The 24,837-nt window shown below is 45.7% G+C and overlaps 3 protein-coding genes across 4 annotated transcripts in view; all 3 read right to left on the bottom strand.

The window, feature by feature from the left end:
- The window catches only part of plxnb3 (plexin B3), a 39,889-nt gene extending 35,172 nt beyond the window's left edge, over positions 1 to 4,717 (bottom strand). Inside the window, exon 1 of the mRNA XM_062392053.1 lies at positions 4,611 to 4,717. The gene's annotated coding sequence lies outside the window, so the exon portion shown is untranslated. The remainder of the gene's footprint in view (positions 1 to 4,610) is intronic.
- A 451-nt stretch (positions 4,718 to 5,168) lies between these two features.
- abcd1 (ATP-binding cassette, sub-family D (ALD), member 1) lies at positions 5,169 to 14,708 on the bottom strand. 2 transcript variants are annotated; one of them, XM_062391556.1, is made up of 18 exons: positions 14,534 to 14,708; positions 14,142 to 14,208; positions 12,939 to 13,187; positions 12,745 to 12,842; positions 12,502 to 12,659; positions 12,229 to 12,416; positions 11,967 to 12,141; positions 11,702 to 11,892; positions 11,431 to 11,611; positions 11,197 to 11,339; positions 10,890 to 11,058; positions 10,427 to 10,521; positions 10,022 to 10,167; positions 9,803 to 9,948; positions 9,183 to 9,267; positions 8,964 to 9,089; positions 8,571 to 8,658; positions 5,169 to 5,855 (listed from the first exon to the last, which is right to left on the bottom strand). In XM_062391556.1, the coding sequence occupies exons 3-18, from the start codon at positions 13,053 to 13,055 to the stop codon at positions 5,715 to 5,717; spliced, it is 2,247 nt and encodes a 748-aa protein (XP_062247540.1). In that variant the 5' UTR covers positions 13,056 to 13,187; positions 14,142 to 14,208; positions 14,534 to 14,708; the 3' UTR covers positions 5,169 to 5,714. The 2 variants fall into 2 exon arrangements, with proteins under 2 accessions (XP_062247540.1, XP_062247539.1); XM_062391555.1 differs by having other exon boundaries at positions 14,142 to 14,708.
- A 1,568-nt stretch (positions 14,709 to 16,276) lies between these two features.
- ccdc120a (coiled-coil domain containing 120a) lies at positions 16,277 to 24,820 on the bottom strand. The gene is made up of 11 exons (XM_062391557.1): positions 24,787 to 24,820; positions 22,293 to 22,475; positions 22,095 to 22,209; positions 21,851 to 21,978; positions 21,594 to 21,707; positions 21,375 to 21,510; positions 21,188 to 21,244; positions 20,897 to 20,996; positions 19,257 to 20,005; positions 18,850 to 19,126; positions 16,277 to 18,771 (listed from the first exon to the last, which is right to left on the bottom strand). Exons 2-11 carry the CDS (start codon positions 22,338 to 22,340, stop codon positions 18,666 to 18,668), a joined length of 1,830 nt encoding a protein of 609 aa, XP_062247541.1. The 5' UTR covers positions 22,341 to 22,475; positions 24,787 to 24,820; the 3' UTR covers positions 16,277 to 18,665.
- Between the last annotated feature and the right edge of the window lie 17 nt (positions 24,821 to 24,837).

Below are 24,837 nucleotides of genomic sequence, written 5' to 3'. Positions count from 1 at the left end.
TGTGCGTGTGCGTGTGTAATCTGTGCAAAGGCCACGCCCTAATCTGGGATCAACGACAGACCCCCCAACAGTCTTCAACCCCCTCCTCGTCTCTGTGAGTTTCTTGTCTCCGACTAAACTCTATCACACCTTCTCTGGTTCAGACCATCAGACAGTTTACTCTGAACCATCAGGTGTGAAAGGTTCCACTGACCACGGTCCAGACCAGTTTGGTCCGACCATTGGAGGAGATCCGGATCAAACAGAACCCTGGTTTGGTTTCGACTGCAGAGAGAAAACTAGAGGTGTGGACAAACCTTACGAAGAATGACAGCACAACTGTAATAACAGTAACAGTCTATAATACTAATGTAGTTCCTAATTGTCGGACTGATTGTATAAATGCACCATGGGTTCAGCAGCGCCCCCCCGCCTATGGAACGGTCTCCCTGACCACCTGAAGGCAACAGAGACCCTGGACTCTTTTAAGACTGGCCTAAAAACCTTTTTATTCAGGAAGGCGTTCTTATTTTGAGTTAAGTTTTTTAGGACATTGATTTTAACTATATACTTGGGTTAGGGTTAGGGTAGAGACAGCATTAAACAACAGAAGAAGAAAAGACGAGGAAGCAGCTGCATATGGAGGACCATACATGACATAAGTAAAAATAAATAAATGTATAAATAAATACAGAAATAAATAAATAAATGAATAAATAAAAATGGAAATAAATAAATAAATACAGAAATAAATAAATAAATATGTTAATACCAAAAGAAATGTCAAAAGAAATGTCTTAAATATATTTTAACATTTATTTTTTCCCTGATACATTTCCTTTGCATTTGCAGTGTCCTTATGCTAATGAGAAAGGCGGGCCTAGCCGCAGTCTCATGCAGGATTGGTCACAGGAGTGTAATGATCCAGCCCTTCTACTTCTGCCTTTCAATGCTGGTGTCCAGTAGCTGTTTGCAGCGTTGAGCCAGTTCACACTTAAAATGAACTAGTTCAAGTTCAGAGGGTTAGTTAAGGTTATTTTTTATTGGGATGATTTAGCTGTCAGTAGTCCTGACTGTGAGCGTCACGTCTCGTGTTGTACTGAGCACAAGGAGCGAGCCGAGAGGAGGAGGAGGAAACAGAAACTCCAGCTCGGTACAAACCACCTGCCGCCTCTGCTCTGAACATGAAGCCGCTGATCTCTGAGCAGATGTGACCAGAGAAGCTCTGTGTTTTCACTGTTTCCACTGTTCCACAGAGTCACTAACTGGCTGTTTCACGGTGAAGAGCTCAATCTCAGTCACTGCCCGTGTCTCTGAGCGAGTGTGTGGCGGAGCGCAGGGGCTGTGTGTGTGTAGCTCAGTTGACCAATCCTGCTCGAGACTGAGGTTAGGCCCGCCTTTCTCATTAGCATAAGGACACTGAAATGTGGAAATAAATAAATGTGGAAATAAATAAAAGTTGCAATAAAAGTGGAAATAAATAAATAAATGTGGAAATAAGTTTAAGACATTGATTTATTTAATTCTGCATTTATTTCCATATTTATTTATTTATTTCCACATTTATTCCAACTTTTATTTTTCGATTTCAGTGTCCTTATGCTAATGAGAAAGGCGGGCCTAACCTCAGTCTCCAGCAGGATTGGTCAACTGAGCTACACACACACAGCCCCTGCGCTCCGCCACACACTCGCTCAGAGACACGGGCAGTGACTGAGATTGAGCTCTTCACCGTGAAGCAGGCAGTTAGTGACTCTGTGGAACAGTGGAAACAGTGGAAACACAGAGCTTCTCTGGTCACATCTGCTCAGAGATCAGCGGCTTCATGTTCAGAGCAGAGGCGGCAGGTGGTTTGTACCGAGCTGGAGTTTCTGTTTCCTCCTCCTCCTCTCGGCTCGCTCCTTGTGCTCAGTACAACACGAGACGTGACGCTCACAGTCAGGACTACTGACAGCTAAATCATCCCAATAAAAAATAACCTTAACTAACCCTCTGAACTTGAACTAGTTCATTTTAAGTGTGAACTGGCTCAACGTCCCAAACAGCTACTGGACACCAGCATTGAAAGGCAGAAGTAGTAGGGCTGGATCATTACACTCCTGTGACCAATCCTGCATGAGACTGCGGCTAGGCCCGCCTTTCTCATTAGCATAAGGACACTGCAAATGCAAAGGAAATGTATCAGGGAAAAAATAAATGTTAAAATATATTTAAGACATTTCTTTTGACATTTCTTTTGGTATTAACATATTTATTTATTTATTTCTGTATTTATTTATTTATTTCCATTTTTATTTATTCATTTATTTATTTATTTCTGTATTTATTTATACATTTATTTATTTATTTATTTTTACTTATGTCATGTATGGTCCTCCATAGCTGCAGTCACTAAATTACAATGTGAAAGCAAAAGAAACAGATCGAATGAAACGAACCCCTGAAGCTTCAGACTCTGAGGAAACGTCTCAGTGGATCCAGGACTCAGGTCATCAGGTCATAAACAGACCATCACATGACCTCCACACACACCAGATGACCTGAGTCTGATTCTTACCTAAATATGATTATTGATTAATGAGAAACACAAACTGAGCTGAGGTCAAGTGATAGTTAATCAGAGAGGAGGTCTCCCTCGGTTGCATCGGTCAGAACCGGAAATATCAGACGACACAAAGTGACTTTCTGTGGTTTTAACAAAGAGACGAATATGAATGACAACACACACAAACAGACACACACACACACCAACCCTCAGGGAGTGTGTATTTCAGTGTGCGTTTCAGAGTGTGTGTTGGAGCCTCTGGCTCAGAGTCCCTGAGGAATTTAACCAGCAACTCTTTCATCTGCAGAAACAGATGAAGCACACACACACACACACACACACACACACACACACACACACACACACACACACACACACACACACACACACACACACACACACACACACACACACACACACACACACACACACACACACACACACACACACACACACACACACACACACACACACACACACACACACACACACACGTTTTAGTAGCTATGGTTATGCTGGTTGTGTTTTATTCTGGACGAACAGAACCTGAGACTTTTGTAAACGATGAGGCCATGTCACATGACCATTCACTGGTCATGTGACATGTGTCTTCAGGTGTGGACGGAGCCTGGTTGTAAAGCGAACCCAGTAAACACACACATTGAACACACAGCGTGTGTGTAGATTAAAAGGTGATTAACCAGAAATACTAATCTGACTGTGAATCTGGACTCAGACTAAATCCTCAGATTAGTCAAATGGACGTTTCAGTTAAATCATCTTCATCACTTTGATGATGATGATGTCACTGCTGCTGCTACACACAGGTCACATGACCCACGTGTCAGATTCACACCCACACACAAACGCTCACACTCACACTGTGACACTGAAAAACAACCTTCATTTAATCTTCACAACACTTTCAGGCCCCGTTCTGAGTGTCTCGGGTGTGAACTGAGGTGTGATCTGAGGTCAGTGATCTACAGCGCCACTCACACACAGGTGGTCGAACAGCACATTGTGTCACAGCAGGTGTGATCAGTGTGTGTGTGAAACCTGTTTCCAGCTGATTCTCTGAAGTCGACTTCACGAAACGAAGAGAAAAACTGTTCACACACTATTTCCACTGTCACATGTCTGACAGGGCACAGCATCAGAGCCTGAGGCCCCGGGGCCAAACCCAGCTGCTGGGCCCCTGAAGGTGTGATCAGATCAATAATCAATAATCATACACACACTCTGACTCAAAACAGAACAAAGAGCTGAACCAGAATCAGTCTCACCACTGACTACACACAACTTCCTGAGTGTGTGTGTGTGTGAGAGAGGGTGGTGTGGGGGGGCACTTATTGTCTTTATTGTTTTTGTTCAGAGTCACGTGATTCAGACTTCCCTTATGTAACGTCAGTAAAGGTGACTTCAACATTCACTTCACACAACATTGTGTGTGCGTGCGTGTGTGCGTGTGTGTGTGTGTGTGTGTGTGTGTGTGTGTGTGTGTGTGTTTGTGTGTGTGTGTGTGTGTGTGTGTGTGTGTGTTGGAATGCCAGCAATTCAGAATGCTGCTGCGGGCTGAGCCGTGCCAGGACAGGCTGGGAACTGACACGCGCGCGCACAGACACACACACACGCACACGCACAAACACACACACACACACACACAGTCGGTTGTTTTTGGTCGTTTTCCAGATTCACTGACAACCACAATAATACAAGATTTGAGAAGTAACCAGATTCAAACACAAACCAGACTCCGTTACAAAAATGTCAACTTTAAAACTCGTTGCTTTTGAGCATATTAATGACGTTATTTAACGTTTGTGTGAGATTAACTCTGAAAAAGGACAAGAACAACCGACACGGAGTAAAACTGTTTCAGCCGAATGACAGACCGGCTCCTCCCGGTTCTAAGGAACCAGCTTCATTCACTTCTCTCTAGTTTTGAGCTGAAAAAACCTGACAACATGTTCAAATCGTTCGATTTCAGAGCGATGTCCGGTGGGAGGCTTAGACACGCGCCCCTTCTCGAGGCTCCGGAGGCTCGGGCGGTGAAAGGAAACCGTGCGATCCGGGTCACACTCACCTGAGCTCGGCCGGCTGCTCCGGAGTTCGACCCGCCCGGACAAAGTTGGAGAAACCCGCCCGGTCCAGCGGAGACAAAACCGAACGATCCGCACCGAGATCCGCACAACAGGTCCGACACAGACCCCGCCCCGCTCCGCACGGCGCCGGGGGGGCTTTTCTGACTCTCCCCGGGAATAGAACCGACAACCCACTGCAGCCGCTGCCTGGCTCAAAGGCCTTCACGTGTCAGCACGTATAAAGGAGAAAGAACTGATTATCGATCATTGATCGGTTCATAAACAGGATACAAAAATTATCAATTATCAGCTGATTTGCTGAAGTTGTGTTAAAGTAACACAGTACTCCAAATACTCAGAGTATTAGAGTATTCTGAGTGCTCCTTGTATCATACTCAAAGCATCAGAGTATTTTGTGTAGTCAGTGTACATCCAGAGAATCAACATACACCATGTACACATAGTATCAGAGAACTTTGTGTAGTGAGTTCTCAAGAGAAGAGAACACATTATTCTCCTGAGCTTTATTTTGAAAAGCATGACACAGGAACACGTTTGTTTTCATTATATTTTCCGTTTTATTTCATCTTCATCACATTCAAATCTTCATTCATTCTAATCTTCCTCTTGTTTATTGATTCATTGGTTATTGATTTATTGATCAAGTGCTAGATTATAATATAATATATATAAAATATTGATTCTATCAGTACAAACATTTAGAAATGACATGACCTCTGACCCCACATCATGATTCATGGACTGAATCTGAAGATTACAGATCAAATTCACCTAAACGTTAAAAAGACATAACAAGTTCAGATCAGACCAGGTCAGATCAGACCACATCAGACCACATCAGACCAGATCAGACCACATCAGACCAGGTCAGATCAGATCAGATCAGATCAGATCAGACCAGACCACATCAGACCACATCAGACCAGATCAGATCAGACCACATCAGACCAGGTCAGATCAGATCAGATCAGATCAGACCAGACCACATCAGATCACATCAGACCACTTGAACATCAGTTTCAGTCCCATGAACAGTTGCTTGTTTCCATGGTAACAAGTAAAAACAGCACTGTTCTTAATCACAGTTAAAACTCAGGAGAGACACTCCCCCCCCCCTCCTCCTCCTCCTCCCCCCCTCTCTCTCCCAGCAGGACACACAGCTCCGTCAGTCTCTGCTGCATCTTAGGAATCCCAGAGAGCTGGTTCTCCAAACGCTGCTTCTCCTCCTGCAGAGACCACAACCAGGTTAGAGACCAGAGACCAGATGTTAGAGACCACAACCAGGTTAGAGACCAGAGACCAGAGGTTTGAGACCAGGGACCAGATGTTTGAGACCAGGGACCAGATGTTAGAGACCAGGGACCAGATGTTAGAGACCACAACCAGGTTAGAGACCAGAGACCAGATGTTAGAGACCACAACCAGGTTAGAGACCAGAGACCAGAGGTTGGAGACCAGGGACCAGATGTTAGAGACCAGGGACCAGATGTTAGAGACCAGGGACCAGATGTTAGAGACCACAACCAGGTTAGAGACCAGAGACCAGATGTTGTAGACCAGGGAACAGATGTTAGAGACCAGAGACCAGATGTTAGAGACCAGGGATCAGATGTTAGAGACCACAACCAGGTTAGAGACCAGAGACCAGAGGTTGGAGACCAGTGACCAGGTGATAGAGACCAGGGACCAGATGTTAGAGACCAGAGACCAGAGGTTAGAGACCAGGGACCAGATGTTAGAGACCAGAGACCAGAGGTTAGAGACCAGGGACCAGATGTTAGAGACCAGAGACCATAGGTTGAATACCAGGGACCAGATGTAAGAGACCAGAGACCAGAAGTTAGAGACCAGGGACCATATGTTAGAGACCAGAGACCAGATGTTGGAGACCAGGGACCAGATGTTAGAGACCAGATGTTAGAGACCAGAAGATAGAGACCAGAGGTTGGAGACCAGTGACCAGATGTTAGAGACCAGAAGTTGGAGACCAGGGACCAGATGTTAGAGACCAGAGGTTAGAGACCAGATGTTAGAGACCAGAAGATAGAGACCAGAGGTTGGAGACCAGTGACCAGATGTTAGGGACCAGAAGTTGGAGACAAGGGACCAGATGTCAGAGACCAGAGAATGGAGACCAGGGACTAGGGCTGCACGATATGGGCAAAATATGATATCCCGATATTTTTTGGCTGAATGGCGATATACGATATATATCTCGATATTTTCTATAGGGTGGGTTAGATGGTTTTTTTTAAGTCAAAAGCCACATGTGAGACGTTGCAAGTACCTTTAATAAAACACAGATCAGTATATGACTGCAACATATATCAACATGTGATTTTGTATAGTCATTTTCACCAGAATGGAACATGGAACTCTGGCTGGCACATGTGCCAAGTGCAAGAAAGGTACATGAACACATGAACACATGAACAGAACAGTTTTTATGCTTCTTAACAAAATAAATAAAATCTTTAAATCTCTTTGACAAATTATGTGGTGCCAACATCTAACATTGTGTGAAATAACAAATATATTAAATAGTTTTAATTAAATGAGGCAGTCATCTGCGCAAGATGACTGCCTGTGTGACTTTCGTAGAGGGGGCGTGTCTGCAGCACCGGACTTTTCATCTCCCAGTCTGCTGTGATGAAGTGAGCGGTTATTGTCACATAGCTCACCGTTCCCCTTGACGTCCACCCGTCTGTTGTGAGTGCAACAGAGGGTGCTACAGATAGTTCATCCACAACTTTTTTCTTCTCCTGCTCATAAAGATCTGGCAAAATCTTTTCGCTGAAGTGGGTTCGCGACGGAATGTCGTAACGTGGCTCGAGCACGTTCAACATGTATTTAAAACTCTCGTTTTGCACAACCGAATATGGCCTCATGTCTGCACCTATAAACACACCAATAGCGTTTGTGATAGCTTTAGCCCGGTCGGTTTGTGCAGGAAGGGGCTGTTTAAATGCTGCGGTGATAAGCGGTTGTTGAGCCGCTTTCGGTTTCACTCCTGTCAGTGAAACACCGGGGTGATGTCGCTGCAAATGCGTGGCCATGCTAGATGTGTTTCCACTGTTGTATGGCTTTCTTATGCCACAGTGCCTACACACCGTCACGGTTTTATCCACTAACCTCTTTCCTTCATCATTAACTTTGACAGGGAAGCCAAAATGCTCCCAAACAGGGGATTTAAATGACGCGGGGTGTTCAAGCTCCTCCGTTCCTCCGCTCGCCATGACCACGCCGTGTGTGGACTGAACGTGCGCACAATTTTTTTTTCTCCATAAATCAATCCGCGGATCATGTGTGTGCCGAACCGAAATAATTGATCCGAACGGATCACGGATCAATGATGATCCGTTGCACCACTAGCGCTCACAGTCTCCCAAGGCAAACGCAGACGCTTGAGGCGAAACTGACCATTTTAACGCATATATCGATATAAACGATATTGTCAAATCTTGTATCCCCGTGGAAATTATATCGATATATCGTACATAGCCGATATATCCTGCAGCCCTACCAGGGACCAGATGTTAGAGACAAGGGACCAGATATTGGAGACCAGATGTTAGAGACCAGAGGTTGGAGACAAGGGACCAGATATTAGAGACCAGATGTCACAGACCAGATGTTAGAGACCAGATGTTAGAGACAAGGGACCTGATATTAGAGACCAGATGTTAGAGACCAGAGGTTGGAGACAAGGGACCAGATATTAGAGACCAGATGTCACAGACCAGATGTTAGAGACCAGATGTTGCAGATCACAGAAAAACAGTCAGGTTTTGTTAAACTTGTTTTATTTCAAATATTTAAAAGTCACATGATTTGGTTTAGGTTAGGGTAAGGGCCTAGGGAATGCATTTTGCTAATGAGTATCCTTTCTGAGATAGAAGTAGAAATATGTGTGTGTGTGTGTGATGGTTTGATTTATATACCTGCAGAGACAGACGGGTGGAGGCATCCAGAGGTTCAAACCTCCATCCTCCTTCTCCATCAAACTGGAGCAGGTGAGAGTGGTACTTCCTAGTTGAGAAAAGAATTAGAGAATCAGGGTGTGACTGCTGAGAGCAGCTTGGAGCTCTGCTGCCCCCTGCAGGACAGAAACAAAACTGCTGTCTCTGAACCTTTTTAATGTGGAGAACTGACCTTTGACCTTTAACAGTGTTTTTGTTTGAATCACTGAGTCTCACAAACACAACAATTTTAACTGTTTAGTGCTGAACACATAAGTCGATCAATCCATCAATTAACTATATACTATATATAGATAAATACTGTATGTGTGTGTGTGTGTGTGTGTGTGCGTGTGTGTGTGTGTGTGTACTGACCACAGGGACGGTCTGTGTGTGATTGAGAGCAGAGCTATCCCAGCATCCTTTGCAGCCTGGAAGATGTGTCCCTCCACGTCGATGCTGACAGCGCTCGTACATTCGTCCAACAAAGCGTAACGAGGGCTGGTCGAGAGACATTCACACCACAGGGAGAGAGAGTCAGACAAAAAGACAGACCCACAGAGACCAGTGATAAAACAGTGAGTGAATATTTACCTGTGGTAGAACATACGAGCCATCCCCATCCTCTGTTTCTCTCCTCCAGATAAGACGTCCTTCCAGTCGCTGACTGACTCCCAACCTGAGACACACACACAGTTTCTAATTTGAACACAACAACAGGAACATGGGGGGAACATCCAGGCGAGGGGCGGAGCCTGTAGAGCAGCAGGAGGCGGGACATGACGTATAAACTCTGCTGTGGAAAGATCAGTGTTGTTGTTTACAGCTCATCCACGACGGCGTCGGCCCTCATCACCAGAAGATCTGGAATCTCCTCGTGTTTCCAAGTTGACGTCTTCGTCTTCTACGTGTCCGGCTCCTCTTCTTCATCCTGAGATGTTTGTGTTCTTCCAGTTTTTTTTCTAGAAAATGTTCGGATCAGGTCTGAATACAGTTTCACAGACACACAACAGTCACACTGTACTTTCTTCTTCCCTAAGACAGACACACTATTGGTCCCTGTGGGTCTCTGTTCCCGTTGAACTAGTAGAGGAGTTATGTGCTTGTCCCTTCTGAAAAATTATAAAATAATTGGTTGTGAATGAACACCTCTCACCTGATCAATCACACACACACACACACACACACACACACACACACACACACACACTGACCTTCGTCTCGGTCTAGGATGTAGACCAGGTGGACAGTGTGAAGAATCTCCTGCAGGTGTGAATCAGTGATTCCTCTCTGCACCATCTCCTCCACTGAGTCTGGATAGATCACCTGGTCCCTCAGGGTTCCCTCTGACATGTAGGGCCTGTAGAGCCCACACAAACATGTCTGAGCGCCACCATCAGTACTAGAGCAGAAGTGCATGGTAGCAGATTTACCTCTGAGGGATGTAGAACATGTGCTGAGGTTCTGGACGATACAGAACTCCTCCATAAACAGGCCACAGTCCACTGAGGATCCTGAACAGAGAACTCTTCCCACAACCGTTCGGACCTGTGATCAATACATTCATCCCCTCATCCACCTACACACACAGACACACACAGACACACACAGACACACACACACTTATTCAGTATTTTAATGAGATCAGACTCTAGCTGACCTCATGTGTTTCTTACATGACATCACATTCTCTCTTCCCCAGGCTGAGTTTGTGATAAATACTGTGTGTGTGTGTGTGTGTCAGTGTGTGTGTGTGTGTGTGTGTGTGTGTGTGTGTGTGTGTGTGTGTGTGTGTGTGTGTGTGTGTGTGTGTATGAGTGTGTCAGTTTTAGTGTTACCTGAATGTTGAGGCTGGTCACCACCACGTCTCCGGTCGGTGTGATGATTGGTAAGTTCTCACAGCGAATCCCCTTCTCCACACTGATCACATGACCTGAAAAAAACAGGAGTCATGAGATGATTGGTTAATGACTGAACTGTGATTGGTTACTGTTCTGATTGTTAGTTCCTATAATCTTCAACTCAACGCTGACCTCCAGTGGTAGTTATCGTGTTCACATCCATCGTTATATGAGACACTTTTAAAACCCACAACTGCTTTTAATGTCTCCTTGATGACATCACTGATGACATCACTGAGTTCATTTTACCGGCACGTCTAAATGAAGCTGAGGCTAAATCGCCCGTCCTCTGACCTTTGACCTCAAAACTGATGAAGGTCTGTCATGAGGACAAGGAACTGAAGGTGCCTCCTCTTCATTGGCTGAACTGATCTCAGGGTCACGTTACGTTTAGACCAACCTCTGTTCTGCAGTCGTCCACTGACTCTGAGACCATGTTGGATCACAGCTCCGCCTCCTGGTGAGGCCTCCTCTCTGTCCCCATTGCGACGGTAGATTCCCTGATTCACGTCTTCAAACACGTCCAACATCTCAGAGACTCGAGATGTGTAACCCGCCAGCTCGGTCACCTAGAGACACACAGACGTCATCACACGTGACCTCTGACCTGTCGCTGCCGCCTCAACATCTCTATCAAACATAACACCACGGAGGGCCGCAGAGAGGGGACAGGAGAGAAGAGGAGGAAGAGGAGTAGGATGGGTCACCTCCTTGTAGGAGCTCATGATTCTCTCCACAGCGTCGGCAGCAGCGTTCAGGAGGTTCCTCGCCGTGGTGAACGCCTGCGTCCTCTCGCTCACAAGCTCCTCCTCCTTCATCACCATGGCAGCCTGCTTCACCTCCTCAGAGTCTGACCATCAGGGGTCAAAGGTCACACAGGTTATCATTACCTCTATGTTTATATTTGATGAACCTTATTAATACACACAGAGAATTTTTACCATATTGGGAGTATCCTGTGGCGGTGATGATCGGCACGGCCACCATCACCAGGCCGGAGGCGCTCCAGACGTACTTCATGAGGAACTGTTCCAACATGACGTACCAGAGACGCTTCAACAGGATCTGATGGATCTGAGACGACAGGGATGAGTAGCTCCTCTGCAGCTGGGCCAGCTCCACCTATGAATCAAACACACCCACACTCAACAGTAACGCCACAGACGGAGGTACTGTCTGCCGTTGTCCAACAGGGGGCGGGGCTGTGTTTACCTTGTGTCCTCCATAGAATGCGATCTCCTCAGAGTTGGCGATGATGCGTGAGTGCATGTATCTCAGGTCTCCTTTCCTCTTCGCCTCTTCAGCCACCAGTTTCCCGAATCGAGGCGAACATGCACGCAGCACGTTGGCGGTGAACGCCACCACCAGGCCAGCGATGACGGAGGGCCAGGTGGTGTTTGCTCCTGCAGGAGGAAAGTCACAGTGACCTCTAGTGTTTCAGCAGTGACACTGACTCAGTGTGATGAGGTAGACAGACCTTTGGAGTGGGCGGTACGCAGCAGCGTGTAGCAGGTGACGACCACGTCCAGGATGGGTTTGGTCAGGTTGGAGTAGAGGTGAGCGACTGACGCTGAGAACATGACGATGTCTTCAGTGAGAGACTGGTCAGGGTTGGACAGACGGCCGTCCATGTTGCTGACGCGGTAATATGTCTGCAGAGACACGGAGTCACCACAGTGCTGTGAGGCGTTCAGGAACACATACATTATTCCTGCTGTGTGTGTGAGTGTGTGCGCTACCTGGTTGGTAAAGTACAGCTGGTAGGCGTGGTTGACCAATCGGCTCCTGAACCTAAGAGCCAGCTGACCCTCCAGGAATCTGATGGTGCTGTTGATGAAAGTTGCAGGAACAGCGACGAGGAGCCACTTAGAGATCTGCAGCATGAAGCCCTGAGGGTCCTTCTGCACGATGCACCTGACGATCACACCTGCACACCATCAGAAACATGGATTATTAACATGTGATACACCTGACGATCACACTGGGACAGACGGGGACAGACGGGGACAGACCGTCCAGAGCAGCGACGTAGATGGACAGGAAGGTCCTGGACATCAGAGTGACAGAGTGCAGAACCAACAGGCCCACCTCGGGACATAGCAACCGAGGAAACAAAAGTTTCAACAGACGAGACAGCCTGAGGAGAAAGTCCCTGTTGACCGACGGAGACCTGAAGACACAAAGAGACATCTGTCGTCATAGGAACAGGTCCATAATAGGCACTTACACATAATAAAACACACACACACACATACCTGCTGTCACTCTTCTTTTCTCTGCTGTTCTCCTCAGAGGAAGTGACCACGCCTACAGCCAGGTTAGCTCCACCCGGCTGTTTACCTGCTGCACTTCTCTAAAAACAAAACAAACACACTGGTATCTATACACAAAGTGTACATGAGTGTGTGCCTTTGTATGAGTTTGTGTGTGTGTGTGTGTGATGTCTCACCTGTATCCTCCTCCAGACGTATGGGGACAGTTTTTTGACGGCATATGCGGCGAGCAGCACGGCCGTCAGCTTCTTGAGTCTGGAGCTCCGCCTTAACATTTGACAGTCCAGCTGCATCCTGTCAGAGACGTAGCAGCTGACCAATCAGAGGACAGAGGCAGGAACAGCAGCGCGTCACAGGAGTCCACTGAGGACAGCGGGGTCGTCGTCACGGACACAACATGCTGACCTCCGAGTGTGAGGCTCCACCTGCACAGGAGAACCGTCATCACATTGTTTATATATACAGATCATCAGTGACTGTATATAAAGAAGATCTCCAGCTCATCATCTCATCATTTGCTGGTTGATTAATTGATCAGTGTGTTTATATATATATATGTATATATTATAAAAAAGAATCAGTTCATAGATGATAAAAAGTTGTAAATCAACTCATTGATTAATCTTCTGAAGACAAACTATTATCATTAAGTAATGGAGTTGAAAAAGTCTGGTTGAAACCTATTTTGTAGTTGAAGCGTAACTTTTTGCAGACCTGAAACCTAGATGACCTTTTTATATACCTTTATGAACATTCTATACTTAGTGACTGTCCAAGAACCCAATGGAAATGTATGGAAATCATGTTTTGCTGTGTCTTATTTCCTGTCTCAAACTGGGCCTACAGAACCAGTCTGAACTGGCTCACACAAACAGCCTTAGTTCTGATATAAGCTCCCCGTGACTCTGTGTTGATCCTTTCTGCAGAAAGCCTCTACTAATATACACAAATACAAATCTGGTGTTACAGCCTCTTTTATTTTCAGATTTCCATCTCTGTAACTTTTAGTCACTGATCTGTAGGATCAGCTCCTTATGTTTTTATAATTTAAACTTTCTTACATTAACCTGATCAATATGAGCTGCACCCATCATCCATGTATTGATCTGCGTATTGGCAGGAAATCAATGATCTTTCACTGTTCACTGACAAACTATCAAAACAAGTAACAATAATAAACTTGTGAACTTGTTTTATAACTGTCACATTAACTGATCCACACAAAAAGTTATTTGTGTTCTTGTACTGTGCTATTCCTGTGTATTAGTATGGTATTACTGTGTGTTACTGAAGTACTACTGTAGTGTTACTATGAGTTACTTTAGTACTACTCTAGTATGAATGTTCATTGCCGTAGTATGCAGTATTGGTACTTTTACCTGTAAACCAGTTGACGTGGTAACGGTAATGTCTCTCCTTCGTCCTGCAGCTTGGATCCCGGTGAACCTGTTGAGTGAAGCTCCGGTTAGGTCCGGGTTAGTCTGGAACACTTCGGGTTAGTCTGGACCAGTTCGGGTGTAGCAGCTTCTCACAGCTGCAGCTCTTCACAGATCGGACATGTTGAATATCAGTTGTTGTACTTTGATCCAACGAGCCGGCAGCTAACAGAGCTAGCGGAGCTAACACATCTAACGGAGCTAGCGGAGCTAACGGAGCTAACCGCTAACAGCAGGAACTTTCCGGCTCCTCTGACGTTAGCATGGAAACATTCAGAGTTCTCCAGTTCTGCTCGGGTCCTCTGCCCCGGCTCTGATGTCTGTCCTGCACCAACCTGTCTCGAATGTCTCCGTCCTCCACCAGCCGGTCTCTAATGTCTCTGTCCTGCACTAACCGGTCTCTTCTATCACTTTAACCTGTGGACTGAAGTTTAACTGAGACAAAGGTCACCGTGTTTACTTCAGCGGATCGGCCCTGTCCCATTCCTCCTCTCCTGCCCCCTGCGTCCTACACTGAGACCTTCACTACTCCCACAACACGTCACATGACCGCTGGGAACAAAGGGTTAACAGTTAGTAACCGTATCATTGCTCTGTATTACTGTCATTTTACTGTAATATAGCTAGTTATTAACTGTGTGTAACCAGATGTTGACCGTTGGTAACCAGATGTTAGCTGCAGCGCCCCCTGTGGGTTCAGTCTGTGATGACACCTGCCTCGTGATTTATACCCATCACTCCAGACTGAGTAAAAGAGTGTGCAGAGAAATCTTTATTCCAAAACAACATGTTAACAACATGTCAGTTATTTACATGAAGCTTTTTCAATTGTGAAGGTTCAGAAAGTTCGAAGTGGAAAAGTACAAATGACAAAAAGATGTTAACAGACAGTTTAGAAACAAACACCAACTGTACAGCGCACCTGAACGCATCACAGCTGTCCACACAGCTGGTCCTGCACCTGAAGGGGACACAGATCATCATCATTACCAGAGCAACTAACAATAGTTACTGCATAGTACTGGTACTACAGGAGTACAGTACTGAACCTAGTAAAGTACCGAGGACACCTGTAGTTACACACAAATTACCATGATAAATAATAGATTTTATTATTTCAACACTGAGACGAGTGAACAGACTTTTTAAATACTCAGACATTGCACAGTTTGTTTGGAGGCTGGTGGAGCTGCTGCTGGAGGAATGTAGACCTGATCCTGGACTCAGCCCTGAGTACGTAGAGTACTTCACAGTGGTACTACAGTAAGAAGCCTGGATCATTTGTTTGTCAGATGTGTCCACAGACCGCTAATAAAGATGGACGCTGTGTCTCTGCTTAATCATCGTACTAAATTAACTTAAAGTATCTCTGACAGGAACGCTGCCATTTTGTGCTGGTGTCGTCATTTGGAGTCCGAGTCTGTGCAGTGGAGTCGTGTTATTAAGATCCCACCCTTTCATCCACTTGACCAATCAGGAGTCAGCCTCAGCTGTCAATCATGTCTCAGCCTGTTTTTATATAATTAAATAACTAATTAAAACTAAACTTATCAGAACCATGAACATCTCTTTGATAAGAACTACCTTAATTGACAGACACCACCTTTGAGAAACATTTATTTAACATCTACTTTGAGCTCTTTAGTTTGTTCCATGTCCCATCTGCTAACACAGAGGAGGAGGGGTTTATGACCTATACTGCAGCCAGCCACCAGGGGGCAATGGAGACACTGTAGCGTCACATTTGGGAGCAGTCACGTTGTCCATCTTTATTTACAGTCTATGAATGTGACATGTTCCTGTCGATTCAGGTGAACACACAGAAAACGTGTCTGTTCAGCTTTGGTTTGATGCCACAGTCCGAAGAGGTGCATGCTGCAGCCATAGTCAAATGACACCTGGAGTCAGCATTTCTAACAAACCTTCAGTAATATGGATTTTGGTCTGATGGATGTCATTCAGTAAAAACTGATGTGTGATTATACCTGTCAATCAATCTAAGCAACCGTTCAACAACTTTTAAAATAAAGTACTCTGGCCGTGACGTCAACAGAACACTGGTCACCTCCCACTTCACGTGGTTTTAACATCTCATTCAGACGTCTTTATTGAAGAGTTCACATTAGTTCAGCTCAGTGCAATACACGTTCAATTTAGTCGATCATTACACCAGCTGATCAATACTGTGACATCATTGTCTGATTGTCACTGCATTTTTATCCTGAAGCAGTTGAAACAGACTCTTATTGCTCTCACACTGGATCTGGACCTGATCCTGGACCCGATCCTGGACCTGGATCTACGTTCTGACTCAAATGACTGAAGAGGTCTCTTTGGACTTTGTCACATTCTATTAATTAAATGATTTGTGTGCAGATGACATCATCACTTCACTTCATTTCCGAACATGAACTCTTTATGGTCATAAACAGGTTTATCTCATGCTGCCTTCAGAGGGAGCTCGTGGTTACGATGTAGGAAGTCGTATTCGTGGTGTGTTTGGCGTTGGAGGGGTTAAGTCATGAGGCAGCAAACGTAATATAGAAGGAAAATACTGTTGAACAGTTTCCTCAGATGTGTCATAAAATTACAAAGAAAGACTCAAATGAAAACATGTTATCATCCAATGACCTCTGACCTTTCTGAAAACTTGAACAAACATGACACAACTCCGAGCTTTCAGAAAGTGGAGGTCAGAGGAATGACCTCTGGGAGGGCGTTCACATGGGCTCCTCATGAACAAGGTAAACACGGACACATCCGAGAGAGGGCAGCATCTGACCAGCCTGCTAAGCTAACAGTCAAACAGGCTAACAACCCAACGGTCTGATGGGCTAACAGGCTAAACGTCTGAGAGGTTATCAACCTACCAGCTTAATACAATAACAGTCTGATGGGCTACAAGGCTATCAACCGGCCAGGCTAACCGTCTGTCAGCCTGCAAAGCTAACAGGCTAACAACTTAACAGTCTCACAGGCTAATGACCCAACAGTCTGATAGACAACTAGGCTACAGCCTGCCAGGCTAACAGATTCAACGTCTGAGAGGCTATCAACCTCCAGGGCTAAAACAATAACAGTCTGACGGGCTGAACGCCATCAACCTGGACCACTAACAGTCAGAGAGGCTAAAAGCCTGCTAGCCTACACGCCTGCCAGACTAGCATGCTAACAGCCCACCACACAGTCTGATAGGCTAACAGGCTAACAGGAGGTAACCTCATTCTCTGTTCTTTGTCAAAAGCAAACGTTGATATTCAGGGGGCGGGGTTTACATTACACTACGTCGCACCTGCTCTCATTTGACGCACAAGGGAAAACGATCGTGCACAAATTTAATCATGACAACAATGCTGAATTAGCTTTGGTCTGGATCCTACAGTTTGTGTGGCTCATGATGCGAGTGCAGCATTTGGTTCTGGTTCTGACTATGAGACCGAGCTGCAGCACGTTAAAATCCAAACTGTAAAAACACCTGAAAAACATCACCTGCTGGCTTTTGAAGGATTCACCTGAGGAATCAAACACCTGATCTAATCACTTTATCAAAATCTTTCAAACTTTATAAACTTCTGATTGGCTGGACTGAGCTGGTGAGAGTGCATCATCTTCATCATCATCATCATCATCATCATCATCATCATCATCATCACTTATCAAACGTTCTTATAAAAACTCTGATGTGTCCTGATTGTCTGAGCAGAGTCTGAAACTGTTTTCAGACATGAGTTCATCTTTCTCATCTGAAGAAGCAGCAGGAGGTTGTCGGGATCAGACTCGTTCACAACAACCGGAAAATGAGGGGAACACCGGCGCTGTCTCTCATCATCAAAAGTTGACTGGGAAGCTTCAGGACATTGTCCTGCTGTTTCCTCACATGGACTCACTCTGATATTTAACACACATTTTACTCGGAGGCTTCAGGAAAAGTTCCAGGCGTCAGTGCAGATATGAAACAGCTTGAGAGACGAGGACATTGTCATAGAAAAAGTTAGAACCAACTTTAGAAGTAAACCCGAACCTCAGGTCAGGGGGATCAGACCTGGAGGGTCACAGGTTCAGTTTCATCAAGTTCATCTTCATCCCTGATATCAGTTATTTAAAGCCAAGCAGCGACTGAGCCTGGCTGGCAGCAGGATCAGCTGACGTCCAGATTAACCTTTGACCAAGGTTTGACCCAGGCTGGGCTGGTGGTCTGTGTGACCTGATTTGTTTGTGGTTTATCCAGTTGTTCTGTTGAGTCTCAGATTTCACCTGGGCAGAAACATCAACCTGTGACACGCTGCAGCTGGAACCTGAAGCCCTGCTTGAACCTGCAGGTCCTGGAGAACCCGAGGAGGTTCTATAGCAGACAAAAAACATCCAGGACCAGGACCTCCACTGGTCTGTTTGATTCAGTCACCTGGACACAGGTCAATACGTCTGTGTGGGATTGGTCTGTTTCTGTTCTTCTGATTGGACGGTGAGTCAGACCAGGGTCCCAGGAGACGGCTGGTCCACAGACAGATCTCTGAGAGGAACTTCCTGTTTCTGAGGTGAGAAGGAGTCGTGGTAGAGAGCGTTGTCCACAGACCTGAGAGTGAGAGAGAGAGACGGGTGGTCAGGCACAGAGCCCAGGTGTTAAGACCTGGACAGGTGAGCCGACTCCTACCTGCCGTGGAGCGGGTGTCCGTGGAATGTGGCTGAATGTGGCAGCGTCTGCTTGTTTTGCGACAGAGCATGATGATGACTGGTCTCCGTCTGATAGGTCGATTGTTGGATGACGCCATGAGTCGTGCGTCTACGCTGCAGAGCTCCACCCACACCCGTCTGACCTTTGACCCCTCCATTCACCTTAGTGGAGACACCTGTGCTCGCCTTGACATTGGCGTGGTTTTGGTTTTGGTGGATTGAACCTAGCGTGTTCCTCAGGTACCAGTCCCTCAGACCTGCCAGGATATCAAACCAGACACAGCAGATTCAGACTCGGTTTTTAGACGGACTCTCTGTTCAAGGTGGGCTCTGATGTGTTTGTGTGTTCTCAGGAGTTTTCTGTTGTGTGATGTTACTGCTACTTACCTTCTAGGGCGAGGGCCTTGTGGAGGCTCCTGGTGGCCTCCTCCAGCTGGGAATCCTGGGTGGGGGGCAGCTGTGTGGGTCGGGGAGGTAGCAGGTGGGGGTGGGGATCCGGCTGAATGGTCGACAGGGGAGGATTGGGCGTATCGGTCGGCTGCACCGGGAGGAAAGGGCCACAGGATTTAGTGCGGGTCACTTTGACTTGTCGTTGGTCGCCATAGTGACTACGGAAGGTGGGCGGGGCACCTGGGGGCTGCTGGGAGGAGAAGCCATTGTAGAGCAGCTGGTGCTGGGATGTGATTGGCTGCCTGTTATTGGTGTGGGGCTGCTGTCGCTGCACCTGCTGTTGTTTCCCCCAGACGTAATCCAGCAGGACCTCACTGTATCCCCCTCCTCTTCCTCCTCTTCCTCCCCCTGCCCCCCCCTCAGCGGGTCTGTTATTTAACCTTGTTCGTCCGTCCAGCAGCTCGGAGCTCCTGAACACTCCTGAGACGTTTGTTCCCCTGGACGCCGAGACATCACTAACCCTCAGTCCTCCATGATGTGCACCCCCGTCCTCCTCTGGGGGGGGGACACGGTCCAGGAGACCGTCTGAGCTACTGCAGCGACGAGCTGCGTTCACCCTGACCCCGCCCTCACCTGCTGCTACTGGGTCAAAAGGGCGAGAGGAGGAGTCCTGTGATAGAGGGGGAGGGGGGATGGGCAGCAGGGGGAGGGGCTTGTGGGTCTGAGGAGTCTCCTTATGGTCGATCCTGAAACAGAAGACTGATCATAGTTACTAATGATTTACAACTAAAATAATCTATTTTGTAAACACGTATTTTATGACACAACCATTTTACAGCAGATCAATTCTACATTTCAACGCTAACAATCTAAATATTAAAGCAAATGTCAATGCTAACATTCTAAAAAGTCCAGGCGACCATGCTCAATGTTGAAAAAAACATTCTAAATGTCGGATCTAACATTCTAAATGTTGAAGCTAACATTCTAAATGTCGGAGCTAACATTCTAAATGTTGAAGCTAACATTCTAAATGTCGGAGCTAACATTCTAAATGTTGAAGCTAACATTCTAAATGTCGGAGCTAACATTCTAAATGTTGAAGATAACATTCTAAATGTTGAAACTAACATTCTAAATGTCGAACTAACATTCTAAATGTTGAAGATAACATTCGAAATGTTGAAACTAATATTCTAAATGTCGGAGCTAACATTCTAAATGTCGGAGCTAACATTCTAAATGTTGAAAATAACATTCTAATCGCGGAGCTAACATTCTAAATGTTGAAACTAACATTCTAAATGTCGGAGCTAACATTCTAAATGTCGGAACTAACATTCTAAATGTCGGAGCTAACATTCTAAATGTTGAAGCTAACATTCTAAATGTCGGAGCTAACATTCTAAATGTTGAAGATAACATTCTAAATGTTGAAGCTAACATTCTAAATGTCGGAGCTAACATTCTAAATGTTGAAGATAACATTCTAAATGTTGAAACTAACATTCTAAATGTCGAACTAACATTCTAAATGTTGAAACTAACATTCTAAATGTTGAAGCTAACATTCTAAATGTCGGAGCTAACATTCTAAATGTCGGAGCTAACATTCTAAATGTCGGAGATAAATGTACCTGATGTGCAGCGAGTTCCTTCTGGTTTTGTTGTGGTAGAAAACCTCCACTGGAGAAGCAGCAGAGACCAGCGGGGGGCGACACTGAGACACGCTGTCTTCTGAAAGGAATTAAATTAAGACAAGGACAACTGTTAATCAAACAAGCAGCTGTCAATCAAACAAAAACCTCTCAGTCAAACAAGCACATGCTGACAACTGGAAAGGAAGGAAGGCTCTCAGCCAGCAGGGGGCACTGCAGCTACAATATCACTAATGTGTGTGTGTGTGTGTGTGTGTGTTTGTGTTTTACCATTGTCATGTCCTGTTGAGTCTGATGTCGAGCTGCTCTCTGACCTCACTGTGTCATCTGAAAATACACACACACACAAAGACTCACGAATAGTTTCAGAATAAAAGCAGGAAGAGGCAGATTTCCTCTTCTTCCTGGAACAATGGCCTCTCAACTACTGCCAAGTGTGTGTGTGTGTGTGTGTTACCTGTGTGGCAGCCTCTATGCACAGTCCTCTTGCCATGGTGTGTTTGTGTTTGCGTGTTGTGTTCAGAGTCACTGTGTTTCCTCAGCGCTGCACTGAATAAAGTTTTCTTCGGCTTCGAACGCTGAGAGTCTTCCTCCTACAAACACACACACACATGTTCAGGTTTATAAACATCACACACAGATTTCTTCAGATCAGGTAAAGTCATCAGCTGCTCACCTCTGCTCTAAACTTCCTGTTTCCTTGGCGAGACACTCCCCCCCTTCGTCGGACACAGGGGGGCTTCTCTCCCGCCTCCAGGGGGAAGTCACTGGGCACCGCACCGGTCAGCTCCTGACAAACACAAACACACAAAAACTCACCTTCATGTTCACTTCATTCAGACAAAACTACACAGATCCAGGTGGGATCAGGTGGCTCAGCTACTTTAGGATGACCCCTCTTTGGGGGAGGGGTCTAACTATGACATCACTCACTGCCTCCTGCAGACAGATGCGTCTGAACTCAGCCAATCGTGTCCTCAGCAGCGCCTGCAGGCTCCGCCTCCTCTCCTGTAGCTCTGTCATTCGCTCCCTCTGCTTCTTGTCAGGGCAAGTGAGAGGGTCTGCAAACACAAACATGCACAAACACACACACACACACCCACACACACACACAGTCAGTGTATCACACACATATCTCAACTCTGAGATATCTATAAACTCAGTATTTTGTTCTCACCAGGTGTCGTAATGATTTGACCCTTGACCTCCATGGCGGCTGTTTCCCATGTAACCTCCCCTCCTCCTTCCTCGCCGCTCGACTCCTGCTCTCCCCCCCACACACACTCTCTCACCTGTACAGGAAGTGACCATGACGTGGCAGGAAGTCAACACAGTAATCTATACCACTACCACTGTAAACCATCCTGCTTCTCACCTTGTAACCAGGTTCATATGAGCTCCAGTAGTTCACTCCTGTGGCCATGCAACAGCCTCAGCACCACCTGATGGTCACTGACTGTAACTGACTGCTTAGCTGGTTAGATGCTGTTAGCTGCTAACAGCGATGCAGATGCAGTTCATTGGCTCTCCTGTAGATGGAGTTCAGAAGTCGTCCAACCTGAAAGAACAAGAGAAGAAGACCTCGTTCACACCTGGATTTCACATCTGCCCTGAGTGATCCGATCACACGTGGTCGGCTCTAAGTTCAGGTGTGAACGTATCTTGGTGCGTCCTGAGATCTCAACACTTGTGAACCTTAGGCCACATGAGAGACGTCTGTTCAGCTGACGACCTCTAACCTCCACAGATTCACAATGAAACACACACACACACACACACAAACACACACAGTTTATCAATGTGTAGGCTCAACAGCTCTGAGATCAGATGTTCTCATGTTTGTTTAGTGTGAACACATGAACTCTATTTTGTTTGAGAGGATCAGACAATCAGAGTCCAGCAGGACGAGACGAGACAACGTTTCTCTGAAAGTCCCTGAGAACAGGACGTGAAGCCCAACAGGAAACAGGAAGAAGGAAATGATCGAAGAAAAAAGAAAAGTGAGAGAGAGAGAGAGAGAGAGAGAATGTTTGGTTTCTATCAGTAACTGATTACTAAAACTAATCAGATTACTTGTCAGTAAAGTTCAACAACAGGAAAAAACAAACCACATTTCATGTTTCAACAGGAATACGATAAAAAACTGAATCCTTTTTATTCAACTTTCCCCACTCTCATTGGCTGCCTGTCTGTGAGAGGATTCTTCCTCATCAGCCTCAAAGATCCAAACCGAGGCTCCGCCCACACTGAAATGTTTTAGTTTTGAAATTCATCACAGATGAAAACCCTGTGTGGACTCCAGGTGTGATAAACACCAGAGCCTCGACTAAACAGAGAGTTCAAGTGAACTTAACCAACCAGACTTTGGTTTAAACTTCCCTTATCCTTACCTTTCAGGATATTGTTCACCGCGCAACAGTGCAGAGTCAGTTTGGTGACTCATAGAGAGAGAGAGAGAGAGAGAGAGAGAGAGAGAGAGAGAGAGAGAAAGGACGAGAGAGAGAGAGGGGAGGGAGGCTGTCTCAAGTTAAATCTGCAAACGATCCATCTCCCATTCTAAATAAATATTTAATTTCATAGGATAAAGCTTCTCGAAGGATAAACATGTAAAACTCTCTAACTCGCCTAGTACATCCGTGTCAGTAAGTGAAGCAGATGCAGTCTGTGGTTCTGTGAGAACTTTGCTCCTACAGGTCAGGTGGTTCTGTTCGGCTCCAGGAGCTAACAAAGGTTCATCCTCTGAGGAGAATCTAGATCTTTCAGAAACACATCAGAGGAGCTCAAAGGATCTCGTGGGTCTCTGAAGACCCTGGTCCTCCTCTGAGACTCCAACTCTCCACCAGCTCCACGGATCCTCTAAGAATACTGATGTCATGGCTCAAAGGCATTGATTGGTCAGTGGGCGGAGCTTTTATACAGATTGATCCCTTATCTGCAACTTAACCTGGAGCAGGTTATCTGTTCAGCAAAAGTTACCACAGTGATTTACCCCGATATGAAGTGAACGAGCTTCATGGACCAGAAACCCCGATCTGAACCAGTCAGACTTTCAGATCAGAGACTGTAAATAAAAACAGACGCAGACTCTGCTGGCTGAAACATGTGTTTTGTTAAATGACCAGCAGAGGGCGACTCCACTGGCAGTTTCTATAGAAGTCTCCAGAAAACTACTTGACTTCTACTCCTTCTGATTTCAAAAACCAAGATGGACAACATTTCAAACTGAGGCTTCAGAACAACAGCTCACAAACTGAAATCACAGTTTGAAGTCGTCAGATGCACACACATACACACACATACACACATACACATACACACACATACACTATACACACACACACACATACACATACACACACACACAAACACTTGTCTCTCTATAGTTTTGAGAGGACGCTCATCATAGGCATAATGCATTCTTAAGCCCCTTACCTTAACCTTCACCATTCAAACTAAAAACCTAAACCTAATTCCAATTCTATAACCAAGTCTTAACCCTCAAACAGCTCTTTGAAAATGGATCATAAAGTATAGATACAAGATAACAGTACAAGTACCCCCCCCCCCCCGACACACCAATGATAAAAGCTGAAAAAAAATATGTAAATACAGGATTTAAAGATTTAACGCTGTGTGTGTGTGGCGTGTCTTCTCTCTGCCCTCATACCAAGACATGGATGCAGGAGCTCATCAGAATTCTCTCTCTCTCTCTCTCTGTCTCTCTCTCTCTCTCTCTCTGTCTCTCTGTCACTCTCTCTCTCTCTCTCTCTCTCTCTCTCTCTCTCTCTCACACACGCACAGAGAAACACACACACACACACACACACACACACAGACACACACACACACACACACACACAGTTAAATACCTGCTCAATGTTCATCATCTTCTTCTGATCTGAGTTAAATCCTGAATAAAA

The sequence above is a fragment of the Platichthys flesus genome, chromosome 7, assembly GCF_949316205.1.
Source record: "Platichthys flesus chromosome 7, fPlaFle2.1, whole genome shotgun sequence".
Taxonomy (NCBI): domain Eukaryota; kingdom Metazoa; phylum Chordata; class Actinopteri; order Pleuronectiformes; family Pleuronectidae; genus Platichthys; species Platichthys flesus.
This window is presented reverse-complemented; position numbering and strand designations above follow the sequence as displayed.